Source organism: Bacillus rossius, chromosome 5 (genome assembly GCF_032445375.1).
Source record: "Bacillus rossius redtenbacheri isolate Brsri chromosome 5, Brsri_v3, whole genome shotgun sequence".
NCBI classification, from domain to species: domain Eukaryota; kingdom Metazoa; phylum Arthropoda; class Insecta; order Phasmatodea; family Bacillidae; genus Bacillus; species Bacillus rossius.
In genome coordinates, this window is record NC_086333.1 from 65,445,431 (window position 1) to 65,465,089 (window position 19,659).

A 19,659-nucleotide genomic window follows, 5' to 3' on the forward strand; every position below is an offset into this window, starting at 1 on the left:
TTTATAGGCTAAGACTATATTTTGGGATCGTTAAAAATCAACAAAAATAAGTAGGCGGCCTATTTTGAGACATGGATGGTGAAAGTTGATTGCAGTGCCAGGTATGGAAGAGGTAATGGGTTATCGCCGTTATCGGTATAGGTATCAGGGTATCACGGTACGGGACAAGGAGGCACCAGAGCAGCCCCAACAAAAGACAAGTGGCGAGGCGGGCTCACCTTCCCGTCCCGGAAGAGCCGGGAGAGCCGCTCGTCGTTCATGTAGGAGAGGCCGTAGATGGCGAGGTTGCTGCCCCCCTTGCGGAGCAGCAGAGGCATGATGTCGACCTTCTTGAAGTCCGTCCACTTGGCGAAGTAGTTGACCAGCCCCGTGGTGCCGAGCACATCCATCGCCGACACGCCCACGGCTGCGGAGGGGCACACACTGCTCAAGAGTACTTGCACACACACGCACTTGTCGGGACGGTGCACAAGTAAAAACACTGCTCAAGAGTACTTGCATCCACACACACCTGTCGGGACGGTGCAGAAGTAAAAACACTGTTCAGGTAAAATTGCATCCACACACACTTGTCGGGATGGTACAGAAGTAAAATCATTGTTCAAGTGCACTCTCATCTATACACTTGTTAGCATGGTGCAGAAGTACAAACACTGCAAGTGTACTTGCATCTACACATTCACTTGTGAAAATAATTGTGCAATAGTAAGAAATTTTCTAATTAGAATATAAGTATTTATGCAGTCTGCACTAACTTTTTTTTTTAAACTAAAATACTATGTAAGTACTGGATTTTCAACATGTATGCACAAATTCACTGATGTAATTTTTCCCAAAAGAAGTAGGTAACTAAATGCAACTTATAAAAGTTTCATAATATTCGCAACTGTGATGATGAGCTTACCGCTGCAGTCATCGTGGTTTCCGTTGATGGAAAAAATTGGAATAGAAATGTTGAGGTTGGGATCTTCGTAGTTGACGACCGGGTTGTTCATGTGCTGGAAGTTGATGGACTGGTCGCTGACAAACTCCACAGAGACGGGCCTGAAAAATACAAGCACGCACACACAAGTGAATACAATAAATACTGTGAAAGCAAAAGAAAACACAACCATAACATTTATGCAGCTCTATTAAAGGTCTAACAACATACATGTATGCATCAATAATATGCAACTGTTCAAAGTGTTAAATGAAATTTAAAAATAGTACAGTGAACACTCATTACAGTGTACCTATAAAAAAAAAACACCACAATTTTTAAGCTCGAAAATGAATATACATCATAGGCTAATAAACTGTTTCTGAATCAGTGTGTCTTCAACATCTTATGTAGCAATCTCAGGATATTTTCAAAAACTTTAAATAAAATTCATTCCTACACTTTTCTTATTTATATCTCTCGCACGCACACTTGCATATGATTAACAGTTTTGAACTAACCATTTGCATGTAGCCTTTGCTGTAAAACTGTGTTTTTTTTGTTGACAATTCATTAGGAAATAAAACAATTGGTTTTCCCAAAACTTCAAGAAACTCATTTATACATACATATTATTTTTCCATGGATGATATTTTATGAGTACATGTATCTTGAATTTGAAGTTTATGTTGAATTTCTATGTGTTAATTTTTTTAATAGCAGGTAGTAGTATTTTCCCCCAAATTTAAATTTTCGGCTGGCTCTGCATATGCTGCCAATGGAGCATTGGACCTTACGGCACTTTGATTTTCTGCCACTCATGTTGAACCAGAAAAGTTATAACATCAAAGAACTAAAGTTCAGCAAATCTGCACATCTGCACATCTGGGTATTTCCCCACAGGAGTATTTTCCATAGAACGGGTGTTTCCTACAGAATGGAGATTTACAGTACAATCAAGGATTTCCCAAAAATAATTATATTTATTTCCTTTTTTTTTATACACTTTTGACTACAATTTACTAATTATTTTAATTTTAGAGGGGTATTTAGCTGGCTATAATTTATAACATTCAGATAATTTAAATGATATCTTGATTAGTATATAATTATTTGTACCCATAAATCACAAGAAACATTAATGATCAAACTATTGTTATTAGAGTGGAATTAGATCCCCTCATTAAAATTCATTAAGATATTCTATTTAAATATATTTAAAAATATATATATATTTTTTAAATCACTTGATTTAAACCATGGTTTGGTTTAAACCATTGTGGTTTAAATTAGCCCCAACTCTGAATAATAATATTGTAATTTGCTTTCACTTTATTCCCCAAGGGTTAGGTATGTTATGTTCAGATACACTCAATAACCTTTTATTAAACAACTTTTAATAATTCTACTGTCTCCAGGCAGACTAAAACATTCCTGAACACACCCTTGAGAGCAATACAGTTTTCAAACATTACAATTTTAAACACAGTTATTATAAATAAAGGATTTGCTATAACAACTTAATGTGTTTTAATTATGTGAATGGTTTTCATGTACGAGCTTCTTAATGTGATCTTACATCACATAACGGTCATCAGCAAGGCAAGTAGGGTCTTGGTTAATGGCCCTTTTTCTTATATCCACTCCTGTCTGAAACAATCAACGCCCGAGGCAGGAAAGGCCTGCATCCCTGGGACTTCATCACTTGCCGTCACTGACTGTATACTTCTGTTTTCTTATTTTAACAATCCAAAACACTTTCTTAAATATCCTACCAATTAAATAGCAATCCTGTTCTAATTAATTATAGGATTGTATAATGTAAATAATGTGAATTTACAATATTATTATCATCTCGTAATCAAAAGTCCTGCCTCTGCAGTATTATCAAATATTGTAATAGGGACAATACGGGAAAATCTAAATAAATACGCGAGACAAGTGATGTCAGCGAACCTGGCGGCTTGGAGCGTAACTAGGTTTTTGCACAATATGTTTTAAGAGAATGAGAATAATTACAGTAATGGCATCTAGCGACGCAAAGTGAAAAATAGCTAGAAGCAAGGCAGTTAATTGTCTCGTGCTTCACCAATGCTAATTGGCCAGAGTTTCCTATATTGTTATATTATAATTGGTATTACCTTTATAAAATTATATAATGACTAATGATAATGACTAATAATAATAAGGAACCTAGTTGAAAAAAATAATGAAATCAAAATGGTTCGACTACTGTGTCAACTGGTGGAGGTTTCAAAAAAATGAAAGATTTCAAAAATATATATATATATTTCCTTATTTAATTTATTGTCATTATATTATTGTATCACTTGAACAGTCCCAATATCTCCATGCAAACCTGTACACACAACAGAGAACTAATGGATGCAACTTGCTCTGCACAGGCTACCGAACATAACACTTGTTAAGACATTTAAGTCTTAGCTGTGTGTCCCAACTTGGGCACTTGTAGACTTCAAAAGTACAGTGTTCACATAAGCACAAATGCACTGCAACGATAGTAATATTTAAAGTTTGTTACCTGTCACCCATGCAGTACTGCCGTATGAGAGTCATGCAGCGATACAAACAACCTTGAGAGGGTTTGTGATCATGGAACAAATCTCCTCCCAGCAAAATGAAATCAACATCATTTGAAACAGCAATCTGTAGAATTTCTTCAAATGTATTGAAACTATCATTCTCTGCAAAAAATAAAAAAGTAACATATCAACTGGGTCAAGTTCACCCAGTTCACGACACAATACCAATCAATACAGATGATTTTATCAGGTGGAAAAAAGTAGGGGGAAACTATATCATGAAAACTGGCTGATCTTGTTTCCAGATATTGAATGATTAAATGGTGTAATAGCAAAGTGTTTGGTGTATATAAAATAAATACAAGAGCAATATTAACAATAAATGATTATGGACATAAAGCCAAGAAAAGTAGGTGGTGTTTTATGTATTTAAAATGTTTTAGTGATTTGTAATAGGGTTTTAATTTCATTTAGTTTGCTGTGTTAGGTGAGAGGTGTACTTACTGTAAGTGTTTCATTTGCGATGTTAGGATAATTATTATTTTTTTTTATTAAGTAAGTGAATCATAAAATTTAAGGTAATGTAAAACAAAGCTCCTACCTTGGGAAGGTTAGTTTTGCATTCAAATTTATAACAAAGTGAATAATTTGGTGAGGAAAGTTCTGCTAAATAATTTTTTTTATATATAAGTTTACATCACGGTATGGTAGGGATAATTAAGTCACTAACAAGGCGGTGCTGAAGTAACTACGACCTGTGTGTTCTTACTGTACAAGCGCGGTAATAAAACTTTTGGATGGGAAGATTTACATATTTATTTGGTAAAAAATAGGTTTCTTGAGGATATTACATCAGGGTATGGAAAGTAATATATCTTCAGTATTTAGTTAGGGCTGAAGTATATTTTATTATATATATAGCAAAATATACTAAGCCGGGTGGGATTCTAGTATGGAATACGCTACCGTAGGTAATATATAAACGGTATCATGTTCCATACTAGAAGAGATAGGGCTATAGTATATTTTTGTTACCAGAGTCGTTAAAATCAACTGTAAATTAATAATCAAATTATAAATAATGGTATTATAAATATCATACTAAACCAGGCAGGATTGTAGTATACAATACATTACCGTGGGAAATATATCATTGCTGTCCTATTCTATGCTAGAAAAAGTAGGGCTTAGATAAATAATGATAACCAAAAGTTATTTTCACAAAAAAAAATATTTTTGTGAAAACAAGCATGTAAATGTTCCCCGCCCAAAACCCCCATGTTTACGCAATTGTTTAGTAATAATATAGGGGTGGTAATGACGTGAAGACCACCATGTTGGTGACGTCACGAATATTGTTGAAGTATTGCACTGACTATTCCCTAGCTATACAACCAAATAACTATAAACTGTAATTATAAACACTGGTGTTGGAGTACTCTCACACTCTTGCTTTATGTTCTGTCCTCAATAATATTGAAAGTATATGGAACTAAGGGAGAAAAATTCCTACCTCTGCCAGGTTCTCTCTCTGCATAACCTAGATGAATATCGGAAGCAATAAGAATTTTAAATTGTTCTTCATCTGGAACACGAGTATTTTGCCCGTTTTCATTCATATTAATAACACAGTGAACAAGAGTCTAAGGAATTGTAGTACGCAATATTATCAACACATTCCAATCTCAGAACATTAATATTCTTCAAAACACACACAACACAGACGTAGAAAACGCGCGAAAATTTAAACCCTGGGGGGTGAAACTCGAATTGACCAATATGTTGCTTATTTTCTCCCAGTAGTTGACGTTACCTCCGCAGCGAGAATGGGTACGCTAGCTGCCAATTTTTTTTTTCTGTTGCAGCAAGAACCATTTCGTATTTTTTCACTGCTCGTTTTGACAAATGTGACCAGAACGTGACAAACGTTCTGGGGTACTGATGAATACGATTAGTCGCAGTAAATAATATTATAATGTAAAAATTGAATATGTCTCTGCCATATTTGTGGGGGACCAAATGTGCCGCAAAGGGTTGTAATTCTAATCCTAGAGAGCGGCGGTTTTACCGTTTTCCGAACACCAAGACTGCTTTTTCTAATATAAGGTCAGTAAATTTTATTTATTTATGTAGGTACTTAATTAAAATCGCAAATACATAAGGTTTGCAGTGATTTGAGGTGTTGAATGCCAATCCTTCAATTAGGGCCGTATTCCAAGACACAAAAATAAGGGTTTAGGTGTTGAATATACCTACAATACCTGTACCCTAACTATATTCCAAGTGCACGATAGGACACCGCCAGTCCCTTATTTTTAGGACACTGATTTTTGGTGTCCTATCTGTTGCCGATTTGATTTATAACTGTATATATATTTTTTTCCTTTTTAATGAACTTTAATGGAACTTTTACGATTACAATTTCCCCCCCCCCCCTAATATCTTAAAAAACAGCAAACATAAATACGGCCACAAATTCATTGTTTATTATTGTACAACCAAAATTAAATATTTTATTTCACATTATAATTCCATAGTTTTAAAAAATAAGCTAAAATTACGATGGATTCCACGAAGTACAACTTTTTATAGCCTCGCACAAGTCCTCGTTTATTAAAACGGCTGCCGATCTAATACATTACAGGAGTTCAGTTAGGACACGTTTTGGAATATGACCCGAGAGTTAGGGTACGGCAGTTGCCCAACAAGGCAGTCCATATTCGCTACCTTACTCAAACGTCTTGGAATACTGCCCTTAAAGATCTATTTTAAGTATATCTCCTTAAACCGAAATTAAATTGTACGTGACTTAAAATACAATAAAAACAAAGCTGTCAAGATATATTTATAACTATTCAAACAGGTGCTCTAAATATAAAACTTTCAGGCCTCAGCGTTTCTGGTTATGGTTTTCTGTAGATTTGATTGCATGCCAGTGGATTGCTATAGCACATTTTCAGGGATTAAATTGACTTGTTAACTGCCGTCGTAATATATTTTTGAAATGTTCTTCTCATACTTTCAGATAAAATATGTTCAGCAAACGACATGCACTAAATGTAAATAAACAAGAAAAAAGTTATGGAAAAAAAAGGGGGGTAGAGAGTCAGAGCTGCACTGCACATGCGCACCGGTTGGAGTTTCACATTCCCGCCGCTGAGAGTTTGGTGCCGCTGCTGTGACAGAACAGTAAGGTCAAAATAAGTGACATCAGTGTTATGCTTGAGCTTCCTCTCTTTCCGTAAGGATATATGCTCTCAGTTTATACCCTTTCCGTAAAAACAAGTAAAAACTGGGCATCACTCTTGGTTTGACAGTGTTCACAGTCAATAAAGTATAGCGCAATATTTACATTTTTTTAAGAGTATGAGAAGGAAGTTTAAATACCCTGTCATTGTTTTAATAGTTTTTAAGCGGTATTATTCTACTTCATTTCATTTATTCATATATTCCATTCAGCCTTTGATTATGGTTGTTATCATATTTAGCTTAACATTAATTCAGTGAATAGCATTAATTTAAAAGTGACATTATTCTACAAGTAATTTTTCCTTTGAAAGTGACGTCCCTCGGCCTATGGTCCCTGATTTCCTGTTTGCGATAATGTCCTGTTTTGCACATGCAGCTCTCGTCGGTGAGGAAGTGAGTTCAGGCCAACGTGGCCGGGACCAGAAAATACGGGACCTGGAGAGAATGTTACGTGGATAGGAGGAATGGTAGGTAGTTCAAAGGATAAGGCGATGATGTCTGTTTTCACGAGCCCCGTTTTATTTCCGTCTAGAAATCCTGCCGCAGCCTGGCCGGCATGTCGCGGAACGAGCGTCCTCCCCGCCACGACCCGGACTCCCGGAAATAAGTCTCGTCCTTAGGATGCGACCCGAAACGAACAGAGTAGGTAGCCCCATAGCTAATCGTACCAGTTACGAAAGTTCTGTATAGATACACAGCGCGTACGCGGCCCGTCACGTGAGTGGAAGGTCCAGTAATTACTCGTACTGACTGAGAGGTTCGGCGGTTCGAAGAGGCACTTACATGGCCTGTGACGTATGCAGTTAAAGTCCCGATAGACACATAAAGCTGGGAGAGTCCAGCGGAATAACTAATGCTAAAGAAGAGCAGCTCGGCTGCAGACAGTCCCGTGACATTTCACTGACTACGAACTCAGAGCTAAGAAAACGCGTCTCTCGAGCGGAGCGCACGTCCACTCGCTCTCGCGTCTGGTTCACCACTGCACTCCTCCGCCCACTGGCAGGCCGAGGCCCGTGGGCCGCGGAGGAGGGGAGGAGAAATCGGCCGGCATGGGAGAGGCCCGCCTTGCGATGCGCCAGGCTGCAGTTACATGGCTGACAAGACTTGAACGAATTACATAATTACTATATTGATATAAAAAATAGTCAGTTAATAAAATACAAACACAAATGGCTCAGTTAATAAATTACAGAATAAAGACGAAGTATTTACATAACATTCATATACACTAATCCAGACATAAGTTACCTATATATTTGCGGAGGCTCGTGGTTATTTAAATGTATTAATAGAATATAATAATTTACAACACTCCTGACGTTTCAGGGCGCACGCGGTTGCGTCCCTACTCGCCGCACTTCACAGTCGGTGCACTGGGGGGAAACATATCTTCCTTAGGTCCACGTCGGTGGACAGGTACGGCCTCTGCATCTGAGAGGGTACGACGACTGTCGTCAAAAATATTTATAGACAGTATTAAAATCATTTCTGTTAGGACTAAAACAGTAATAATACATTAGGGTTAATTTTGTAAATCTCTCAATTAATTATTTCTGTCATAATGGAAGTAAAATTATAATATAAAAATTTATAATTACAAAAAATGTTGAAAGTAAAATGTATCTTTTAATTCCTATTTCTGGCCCATAAATTTTTGTATGATTATTGAATACTGCATAATAACTTTTCTATCTTTAAATAAAAGACGTTTATGTTTATACTATAAATTAGTGAACTTATTTATACATTTTTAAAATTTAAATTTTTAACTTTTTTCGTTGCTGTAACTTAAAAGATACGAAGGTTCGTGACTAGTTTTGTTTATGCGTAGACCACCGTAGACGACATGGAAGTTTGTGAGGTTATGCTGTGTGTATTCCCTTAGTTTTCCTGTAACAATTTAGTTTTATTTGTTAAAACAACCTCTCTTTAGTTTATAAATTGTTATAAAGGTAATATGCGTATGTGAAACATTTTATTATGTGAGAATTATATGCAATTATGTTATTTGAGCGTATTTATAGATGTGCATATGGTAATATTGAAGTTGGGCTTGAGTGATGATAATAGAACACATGTGTTGGGTGAAATTGACAGTTTTAGTCGTATGATTCGTATTTTTGATGGATCGATTGTGTTTTTCGGTGATCTATTATAAGTAGAAAAAAGGCTTTACTGAGATGGGACGGTCTTCGGCTGGAGGTTACAAAATAAAATAATTTGGTAATTTCATAGTTGCGAATCTCAAACACATTCTACAGCTTACTTTATTTCACGTTTTTATTTAAAAATACAATTTATTGGATATGTTACTGAGAACAATTGCTCTCTGGAACAATGTTTTCGAAGTTTATCTATTAAAATCAAAAACATTTTGGGTAATTATTCAGCTTTTCATCTCAAACACAACCAATTCCTTTCTTTATTTTAATATTTTATTTAGAAATAAAACTGGATACACAATTAGGAATAATTACAAAAACTTTGACTAAATCACATCACACTTGTCATCACTTCTGTGTGTAGAGCACTATAAAGACCGTGGAGGTATCTGTTTCAAAGTTGAAGTTAATGTAGTTAACTTTTGGTTAGTAAAATAAGCTTTAGCTGTATTTATTAGTTAGAAAGGAACTCACTAGGAAGATTTATAACAATGCTCTCACAAAATGAGCAGGTAAAATTCTAGAGTAACAGCTTGTAGGATCAATTGCAAATTAAAATTTAAAAAAGTAGTGTTATAAAACATTTCAAATTGTGTATTCATGTCAGTATATTATTATACCCATTATTAATATGTTAGGTATGTGTTAATGTATCTGTTTATGATTTGCAAAATAATTTTTTTTGTATCTACTTACTTTTGTGGTGGATTTTTGGGGACAGGAAATCATGTTGGTTCCATTTAAATAATTTGGAAAACATATTATTGCTGTGTTAACTATGTGTGTGTGTAACTTTTGATACTACGTAGTCAAGTGTGGTATTTTATTAATAATGAAACTAGTCTCATTAAGTATCAAGTGATACTACAAAAATACTTGCTGCAATTTTAAAATTCTTAATGTAAATTAATATGCTTTAATAGCATTGCCAAGAATATTTCACAAAAAAAAAAAATTTCCCTGATTCTGTTGTTCTACTGTTTTCTTGATTCTAACTGCAACTTGATCCATTGGTGCTCCAGAGATTTTTAAGAATATAGCGTAGCCAAGACGTTTTCAAAAAGACAGGGATTTTTAATGTTAGTATGGATATGGCCGTGGCTAAGACTGTTTTTTACTGCAATTTGTTTTCCATTTCAGGTGAATACCTATTGAAGAATTTAGAGTAATATTAAAAAATTCTTTCTTTAATACATAAAATGGTGGTAGAAAACGGTCTTGGTCTCAGTTACTAGGTACTGACATTTAAGTCCTTGCCTTTTTAAAAAAATAGTCTCAGCAATGCTATATTCCTTAGGATCTCTGGAGAACCACAGAGGTTGTAGATGCAGCTAGTATCACTAAAACATAGGGCGGTGACAACGTTCAGGACAATCTCTCATGGAAAACAGTATCGGCACAGCATAAATTTTATGTCTATAGCGGCCGCGTTACTGCACAGGCTACTTAAATTAACCTGTATTTACAGTTGTAATCAGGAAAACACCTGTTAGACAATGTACAGGACTATAAGAGAATGTGTTTGTTTACTTGTAATTTATATTATAACATCAGAATATAAGGACCAAGGTTTTGGTGTAGTTAGGTATTGGATGAGTATGTTCTGGGTGCATCATACAGCTTTCAGAATGATGACATGACAATAGTAGACATGAGTGATATTATTGCAGTGCTTCCAGAGACACACCTATAGCTACTACAGGTGATAGGCTATGCTATGATTTCAATTTTATAGTGTTATATGGAACAAATTGCTAACTTTTAAAAAGTGTGATTCTGCCTGTGCTAAATACTTATCGTTAAGTTATAGCGTTATAGCCTTGATTTCAGTTTATTTGTAATTAATATTCTGTAAATCTTGGGTAAGGACCAAGATTTTGTTGTTGTCAGAGGCAAGGTTATTCACTGTCTATCACACATATTTGAATACCGGTAATTTATTTTGTGCATTTAAAAAGTAAATTATTTCCAAAATGTATAAATTTCTACCATCATAAAGTTAGGTATCAATGTCACCCCTTATACAAAGGAAAAAAAATTGTTTCCAACAAAACCTGTTGACAGAATTTTCTCATTGGGTGACATTGATAATGTAGGCAAGTAACAGTCACTTTAAAGCTTTATCCTACAGGGTATCAAAGTCACCCTATACAAGGGTGTGACTTTGATAGGCAGTTATTATTATTTTTTCAGTAAAACTATAAACTGCAAATTTTGTAAACTATTATAAATGTGTTTATTAATAAGAAGTATTTCACTATAAAATAAAACAGCCAAAAAAAAAATTAATAACAATTTTTGAGCATAAAAAATAATTTTCCTATCAAAGTCACCCCAATTGACGGTAATAATTGTCAAATAAGTAACAAACCAAACTGAACAATTTATTTATTTTTTTTGCTTAAGCTACATAGTCTCTAATGGTTTTGTTTTATTAACACTTCAGTCACTATCAAATGGCAGAAAAAAAATTAATTTATTGCAAATATTATAAGGTTTGTCAGGTGATTTAGTTCAATTTTTGTTATTGTATGATATTTCTTTCGCGTTTGCCCTAGGTAGGTAATGTAAGTATTGGAAATGTGGATCAAGGCTAAAATATCAAATCAACTTGGGTATAGACTCAATGCTCATATCAAGATATTCCTATGGCAGGTTAAGAAAGGTCCGTCGTCCCATGCCTGCCATATGAGCATGATGCCTCTGTGATCATATTCTATTTATTGTGCTAAGGATTTCTTAAAAATAGCATTGTGGTATGGGCAACCAGTAATAATTGTATCTATACCCATGCATTTTTTTTTTCTGGTTTCAGAGAACGTACCAACCTCGTAAACCATGCCGGCCGAGGAAGCAGATGCACTGGCAAAGAAGAAGGCTGAGGCTCGGGCGGAGAAAAAAGCACAGAAAGCAGCACGTGCAAAGAAAGCGGCAATGAGAGACCAAGCTGCATCGCAAGTGGTTCAGCCTACCAATGGTCCTAAAGTGCAAGAAAGTTCGACAAATACTCAGAACAGTGCTCCGGAAACGAAACCTAGTTCTTTACAAGCTGAAGCGCAGGTCAAGTCAACGGGTGTTGACAGTAGTGCTCAGAAGACTCAGAATGCAACACTGAAGGTTCAGAATGCTACACCTAGGACTCAAAAGTGTGCTACAAAAACTGTGGATAATGTTCAGAAAGCACCACAGAAGCAGTTGAAGAGTGCCCCTGTAATCAAAGCAGCATCAACAAAGGCTGTTAAAATTGTCAGTCACCAGCAGACGGTCAAGCCAAAAGACCCAGTTCAACAGAATGCCAAATTATTTGTGCGTCTGAGTTCCGTCAAGAAAAGTGTAATCGAGCCAGTTCCTCAGAACTTCCCTCCGTCGTTTGCTCGCTTGGTGGTTCAGTTCTCAGACGGCATAGTAGTGGGGTCGAATGCTCGTTGCGTGGCTTTCATGGAAGCAGCGAGGCAGCTGATAGAAAACTACGAAACTCCAGCTGAGAAGACGTTCAGTCGCGGGCTGGAGGAAACGCTTCAGTCGTGCTCGGAGTTCCTTCTCCAGTGCCGCCCGGTCTCCATTTCGATAAGGAACGCGTCGAAGTTCCTCAAGTGGCAGGTTCTCCACCTGCCGGACGAGCCGGAGGAGGCGCTGAAAGCCAGGCTGTACAAAGCCATAGAGTCCTACACTTGGGAGCAGGTGGAGCTGGCAGACCGGGCCATTTCCGGCACGGTGAAGCGGAAGATAGTGGATGGGGACGTGGTGGTGGTCTATGGCTGCTCTTCGATCGTGCAGCGCATCATCGAGGACGCCCACCGCGGGGGAGCGGACTTCCGCGTGGTGGTGGTCGACGGCCGGCCGTGGACGGAGGGCAAGGAGCTGCTGCGACGCATCGTCGCCGCGGGCGTCAAGTGCTCGTACGTGCTCGTCACCGCCGCCAGCTTCGCGATGATGGAGGCCACCAAGGTGTTGCTGGGGGCGCACTCCCTCCTGTCCAACGGCTCCGCGATAACGCGGGCCGGCGCGTCCCAGGTGGCCATGCTGGCGCACGCCTGCAACGTGCCGGTGCTGATGTGCTGCGAGACGCACAAGTTCTCGGAAGGCGCGCACACCGACGCGTTCTGCCGCGAGGAGCTGGTCGCGGACTCGGATGCCTCTGCGATCGTGTACGACATCATGCCGCCCGACTTTGTGACCGCGGTGGTCACGGAGGTGGCGGTGGTGCCGTGCACGAGCGTCCCCGTCATCCTGCGCGTCAGCGCGTGAGGAAGATTGCTGACTTGTGCCCGTGTTACTTCACCGAGTCTGGTTTGGGATGCACAAAGGTTCATTCTGCTTCTCTTTCTTGTACTGTTTGAGCATTGCAAATGGTTCTGAATACTCACTCTTAATGCCTGGCTATGCAGACAATCAGTAGACTCAACTTGTACCTTTTTGAAAAAAATCAATATTTTTTATGACCTACTTTCAGATAGCGATTGTAGCTATTTATCTCACACAAACTTAGTATTTAATAATTATTTTCTATGTATCTCCATCCAGGTTTTCCTATATGTACGATTTATGTAAATATTTATAAAATTAAATTGAGATTTGATATTGTATCATAATTTTTTTCGATTAAATTAAGTTAAAATGCAAGTGGGGTGATTATGAGTTAATCAGTTTGATGGCTTGTTTGACTCTCCAAGCATAGTTGTGGAGAGTTGTGGAGAGATGACTATGATGTAAAAATGGCAGACCCAATGAGATGCTTATGCAGAGGTTCATAATTGCCTTCCACTACGGAGGTAAAGGGACACTCAGTTCTCAGTTCTGGACTCAAGAAGGAAATTTTCCCCAAGTAAAAAATCTTTGGCCTGTTCGTGAATCGAACCCTAGGACCTTCGGTCTAACCAACCTGGATTCTTGACCACTAGACAGACCAAAACAACCATATATTATATTAAAAGGCACTTTTGAAAACTATACTAGGTTCATTTGATTATTGTAAAAGTTGGAAACATAGCACCTAATAGTTTATCCATTTTCAAAATATGTGTTGAATTAATTATATCCTTTACCCATCATGTGAGGTTTAATCTCGTATGTTAAGTTGAATAGGGCAGATTACAAACATTAAAGAGCTGGAGATAATCACATCGCTGTCACACGCTCCCGGCTGAGCGTAAGAGGAAACGGCGTTGATAATATACAGTCTGGCTGACAGCTTGGCGGGAAACGACCAGTGCCACCCAATGTAATGCAGACAGCAATGTCCTAGTTCCCGCCCTTTGTTTAGTAGTTTATTAAGTGAGGGAAAAATATATTTAATGAGTGAAATGTGTTCGTGGGCAATATCTGAGACATGAGGAAATTTTAAATAACTGAGCTCGTAAGTATTACATGAAATATCTTAGACAATCAAGGTTTGGGTGAAGAATGTAAAACATTGGCTAACATTCTTTTTTTTTGTGACCTCAGACACATAAAGTGAGCAAGTAGTTAATTATGGAGGGTTTCAACAGGCCACTGATGTCATGAAAAAGTAACAAAATCGGACTAGTCTTGAAAGCCAAGAAAAAGTAACAAAACTGAAAGACTTATCATGAATGTTTTGAAGAAGTTTTGAAATAAACAGTAATAGTGCCATGAAACTTCAGTAAATTACATTATTTTATGCCTCACTTTAGGGGTTATAGGTACACATTAGTGTAATTGGAGACCACTTAAATCATATGAAGATTATGTCTGAAATGTTTTCAAATTTCTATCATAAAAATCAGTAGGTTCCTGCAAATGGTACCTAGATATATTTTGTTTTAAGTTTGGGTTTGCTTATGAATATTGCATTAAAATGGTCCTGTGATCTAAGAAATATTTATAAATAAGTCTTAAAAGAGTCCTGTAATATTGACTAACCAGTTATTTGTAGACATCCTATTATAATGATTAAATTTGGTTTTATTAGGGAAAGTTTGTAAAAAACAGTTTGTGTCGTATTTAGAGATCCTAGTCTTAAATCTTCATGTTCTGAAAATGTTTATACCTCAGGGATCAGTCCACCCTTGAAGAAAAACTAAAAAGTCATCAAAATAACTAAAGTAGAATCAGTTTATTCTTCTAACAAGATCATTGAAAACGAGACCAAGTAATATATTTAAAAAATCACGGTAGAAAACTGATAAAGGTATGTAGTATTTTTGTTGTACTTTTTAGTCGTGATGAAAATTAAAATATGTTAGTTATGGTTTCGTATACAAGATATAATTTTTATTTGCTAAAAAAGTAACCTCAGTTTTTAAGTGCAGCTATTTTTAAATTTTGTATAAAGTAGCCCTGTACTTATTTGGAAACCAAGATTGAGCAAACTCTGCCTCTTGACAGAGTAAACCCAAGTTAACCAAAAGTTAGGTTTTCATTATTACCTATTGTAAGGGTTGATTTAATTAAAACACTCGTCGCCATTTTTCTTATATATGAAATGTGAAATTCTGAGTGTATTCTGGATAGAAAAAATAAATTTATGCCAAATGAGATTACAAAAATTGTAATTGTATACAAAAAAAAAAGACAATGGGAACACATATTTATGTTGGAGTTACTAAATGTTCCTCTTTAAAAATTATGAACGATGTATTTGAGTGTGCAAATAATTTAATAAAATTTCCTATGAGGCAAGCATAGCAAATGCAGTTGAATGTTAATATGTAGCTATTAACTCGAATATGCATGACTGGTCATGTCATATCTAATGAGAGGAGACTTGGGAGTACCCATTGTTGCATACAAAGATATTCTAACTTTTTGAGTAATTCACTTACCATCCTCATTTTGTACTATTATTATGCAGGCTATTCTGTTTTTAAGTATGTATTATGATTAGTTCATGGTGAAATTCATTGTTTTGTAAATTCAAGTCCGAATTTGAGCCTCCACAGTGAAATATTATGTATTTGAAGGTTTTATAATATTAAATGAATGTGCGATCCAGAGGTGGGTTACACACTCTGCAGCCACACTATTGCTATGTTTCTGAACATTCTACAACATGTAGTGTAGTGTCACTGTATTTTTTATTGTAAGAAGCTCAAAGTTGAGTGTTAGTATATTTTGTCTCCTACTGGGATTTTTCACAAGTGAGGGGAAAAAAATCACAGTGTGCTGGCACCATTATTCCCCCCTAATACATTCCATCAAAATTCGGCAAATTAAAGAAGGTTCTTTGTCTCTGTCTTGTGTCCATAGTGGTGTGTGTGTGTATGTGTATGTGTGATTGTATCTTCACAACAACTTGAAACTCAATCAAAATAATGAAATGAAATTGTACACTGGTCTAGAATAATGTTTATGTTCTTGGAAATCAATGCCAAAAATTCCTTACCCATAGACTCTATTCCAAAACGCAATGTTATTCCAGCATGCCTGTGTCAAATTTGGAACTGCACAAACATGAATACGCTAACTACAATGGAAAGTGCACATGTACCTATGTGTCAAGAGGGTAGAGCAGTACTGGCTAGTACTCAAAATACATGGAGGCTATGCACTCATATCATAAACACACAGTAGATGCATGCAGTTATGGTGTATTCAGGATTTTCTAAAGTAGTTTTATTTTAAACAATTGGTATTTTTGATTTTTGCTTCTGTAACAATGAAACCTCCCATAGTAGCAGTTAGTTCAATCATGATACAGGCACATTACAAATTACTAATTGTAAATAGACTTTAAAGCAAATATCAGTTCAGAAATTTTGTTATTTATTTATCCATGAGATTGCGTGGAAATATTGAATAAGTATGAACAACTCCAACAATTATCCTTTCTGATGTACAAAGTATGTATATACCCTCTACTTATTACAATGTTGTTTACTAATTTTTTTCCCACCTAATAAACATCTCCAAAAACTCATTTTACAAACTATACCCAAGCTCGCTAAATATTAACGTTTCACGATCAGTCAGTTGCGTCCAAGTTGCACGGACCCGTAAAAAATGGGCAACCAATGAGATTGAACTTCATGGTTACGAAAAATTCATTTAATTTTAAAAACTTTGGGATCCTATAACAAAATACAGTGAGGATTTAATTATATCTATATTAATAAAACTGTTTGAAGTAAAAAAAAAAAAACTACGTTAGATGAAATTCTGAAAGATCTATTGGAAACTGATACAAACATTATTTAGAACTTGAATGTAGTTTTTAGAATTATTGTTCCTTTATTCCGGCATCAGTCGAAAACTACTAGACGGATTACAATGTATCTCATTTTTTAGTAAGGCCTTTGGCTAGCTTAAACACGGCTATGTATAATTAAAGCATTCCACCTGTAAAGTGGTGTTAAAGGGTAAGTATAGTTTTAAAAATAAAAATGCGTACTTCTAAATTTATTAGAACTGGAGGTAAGAAATTAAGAATAAATAACGTGAATGTAGATTTAAAAATTGTTTTCTCTTCAATTTTTTGAAATTTTACCTTTAAGGTTATGAAATGGTAGTAGGTTTTGATTTATATAAAGAGTTTTAGTCCCAGAAATAATAATCATTTAAATATTTTGTAAGATTAAACAAAATTATAAAAAATACATGCTATTACCATTTTGTGGAATTCCACCCCTATGGGGTTTAAAAGGTGTGTGGTTTTGATAAAAAAAAACATTTACTGCCAAATATACTAGATCTAAATGTTAAAAAAACTTAAGGATGAACAGTATGAATATAGAGTTACAAATTATTGTAATTTTTTTTCATTCATTTTTTTAATATTCAGTCTTTAAAAAGGGTTGCAACACAAGGTAAAATTTGTTTTATCACTAACATTTATCTACAAATCAACTAAAGTGAAAGGTAAGAAACGTAGCAAATAATTAGTTACGTAGGGTGCTTTTACCTTTTTTCAAAAATCAATACCAAATTATTTTTCAAAGTAGGTAGTACTTAATCATATCTCCAAGCCAACTAAGAGGGAGTTAAGAAACTGGTCAAAATTAATCAACATAAAGCTAAGCAACTTCGAGCGAGAGAGCGGGTGAGTTTTACCATCTCCGTGTGAATGACATCCTCTAAGCTGGTGGCAGTATTCCTTAAGTTAGTGGCAATATGTATTCCCCAAGCTAGTGGTAATATTCCCCAAGCTAGTGGCAATATTACTGAAGCTAGTGGTAGGTAATATTCTCCAGCCTAGTGGCAATATTCCTCAAGCTAGTGGCAATATATATTCCCCAAGCTCGTGGTAGTAAATACCCCAAGCTAGTGGCAGTATTCCCCAAGCTAGTGGCAGTATTCCCCAAGCTAGCGGCAGTATTCCCCAAGTTAGTGGCAACATGCCCGAGAAAGCTTGTTTCCCCGCCGATGAGTAGTAGCGGATACATCTTTCGGGTCAACTTCGGGAAGACTCGGCACTTGTAGCCGCTAGACTTGTGTAGTCAGGATTTTGTTAAGGAGGGGTTCCGGTTTAGCCATTATTTATGCATAAGTATACTTTATGAGTGAATTTTTAAAAAGAAAATAGACTGTCTCAATAAAATTCTGGGGAATAGTGGACTTTTTAAAACTCCAACGTTTACACAGAAATTTCAGAAATGAGTTAGCTTGAGAAAAAAAACTGAACATTTAATATTTTGGTTTTTATTGTAATGGTTTTAGTACTTTTTTCTTAAGTGAAATATTTGAAGCATTCGTTAAAATGATTCTTGAATACATATGGATTAATACTATCAAATACATGAAACACTCAAGTCAAGTTTGTATAAAAAATGTTAACAAACACACGTGTGCAAACAGGAATTAAATATAGACTACCTAAAGAGAAAAAAACAATTCCTGCCGCTTTTACGTGTGTGAGGCATTTCGGGCTATAATGGGGTGGATATTGCATTATTGTAGTTCACTAAGGATTTAAAATAATCCTTCCAGAATAATGTCTCAGTAACCTTATGTGGCTAGGTTGGTACATCTGTTTTTTTTTTTTTTTTTTTTTTTTTTTAATGCTGGAAGGGAGTGATCTGGATCCCACGGATTTCCGCCCCTCGCCCCCCCTCGAGATCCACAATGCTGTGTGGATCCTGACTGGTGGCGGAGTCGAAGTAGCTTCCCCTCCCCCGCCTATCATCAGAAACCAATAGACTTCCCGTGCCGTCGGGGATCTAGAATCCGCCTCTCATCCGAGTGGTATTAGCAGCAGTTCAGGAGCTCATAAATTACTCCGCGTCCCTGTGTGTTGTGGGAGGGGGGAAGGTAGATGACGGAAGAAAAAAAGGGGAGGGGGGGTTATTCTCCCCAACACCACCCCTACAGACGCACCGCTCGTGCGTGTTGGTAGAAGGGGGGGGGGGAGCGGGGGAGGAGAAGGTTGTTGCTTGCCTCGTCTCATTACTTTTAATGCCTTGCAAAGTGGATCGCGAGGTATATGCGGCGGGTTTCCACCATTTTGTGCGCAGGGGAATAAAAAGAAGAGGCGTGTGGGGGAAGAAAGCAAAGGAAAGGGTACGAGCGCCAGGAACGAGGGCTCCGACCTGTGGAGAGATCACGGGAGAGGCCCAGAAACCCTCCAATGAAACGTCGCCCGGGAATAGGATATAAGCGAAAGTTACGCCGAGGGAAAATAATGAGCGTATTGACTTCGGGTGTCATCGGAGACGACGAGGAGGCGACACGTGACACATGACAAGACGCGTCGGCTAACTGCAACAATCGCTTCTTTTTACTCCACTTACGAGAAAGCTGCGTTGGTTGGGAGCGCGGAAAAAGGGGTCGGGAGTTACGCACAATCTGCAAACACCGCTTGTTTACGCCTGCAGATTTTGTTTGGTCG

General features: G+C 36.8%; 2 protein-coding genes across 3 annotated transcripts in view; one reads left to right on the forward strand and one right to left on the reverse strand.

The window, feature by feature from the left end:
* The window catches only part of LOC134531912 (double-strand break repair protein MRE11), a 33,326-nt gene extending 28,111 nt beyond the window's left edge, over nucleotides 1–5,215 (reverse strand). Inside the window, exons 1-4 of the mRNA XM_063367952.1 lie at nucleotides 4,979–5,215; nucleotides 3,465–3,627; nucleotides 905–1,044; nucleotides 219–406 (exon numbers count right to left, since the gene is read on the reverse strand). Coding sequence (XP_063224022.1) covers nucleotides 219–406; nucleotides 905–1,044; nucleotides 3,465–3,627; nucleotides 4,979–5,084 — 597 coding nt within the window. The 5' untranslated portion in view covers nucleotides 5,085–5,215. The remainder of the gene's footprint in view (nucleotides 1–218; nucleotides 407–904; nucleotides 1,045–3,464; nucleotides 3,628–4,978) is intronic.
* A 3,302-nt stretch (nucleotides 5,216–8,517) lies between these two features.
* LOC134531914 (translation initiation factor eIF2B subunit delta) lies at nucleotides 8,518–13,499 on the forward strand. Of its 2 annotated transcripts, none has more exons than XM_063367954.1 (2): nucleotides 8,518–8,583; nucleotides 11,692–13,499. In XM_063367954.1, exon 2 carries the CDS (start codon nucleotides 11,715–11,717, stop codon nucleotides 13,122–13,124), a length of 1,410 nt encoding a protein of 469 aa, XP_063224024.1. In that variant the 5' UTR covers nucleotides 8,518–8,583; nucleotides 11,692–11,714; the 3' UTR covers nucleotides 13,125–13,499. The 2 variants fall into 2 exon arrangements, with proteins under 2 accessions (XP_063224024.1, XP_063224023.1); XM_063367953.1 differs by having other exon boundaries at nucleotides 8,525–8,666.
* Nucleotides 13,500–19,659: the final 6,160 nt, after the last annotated feature.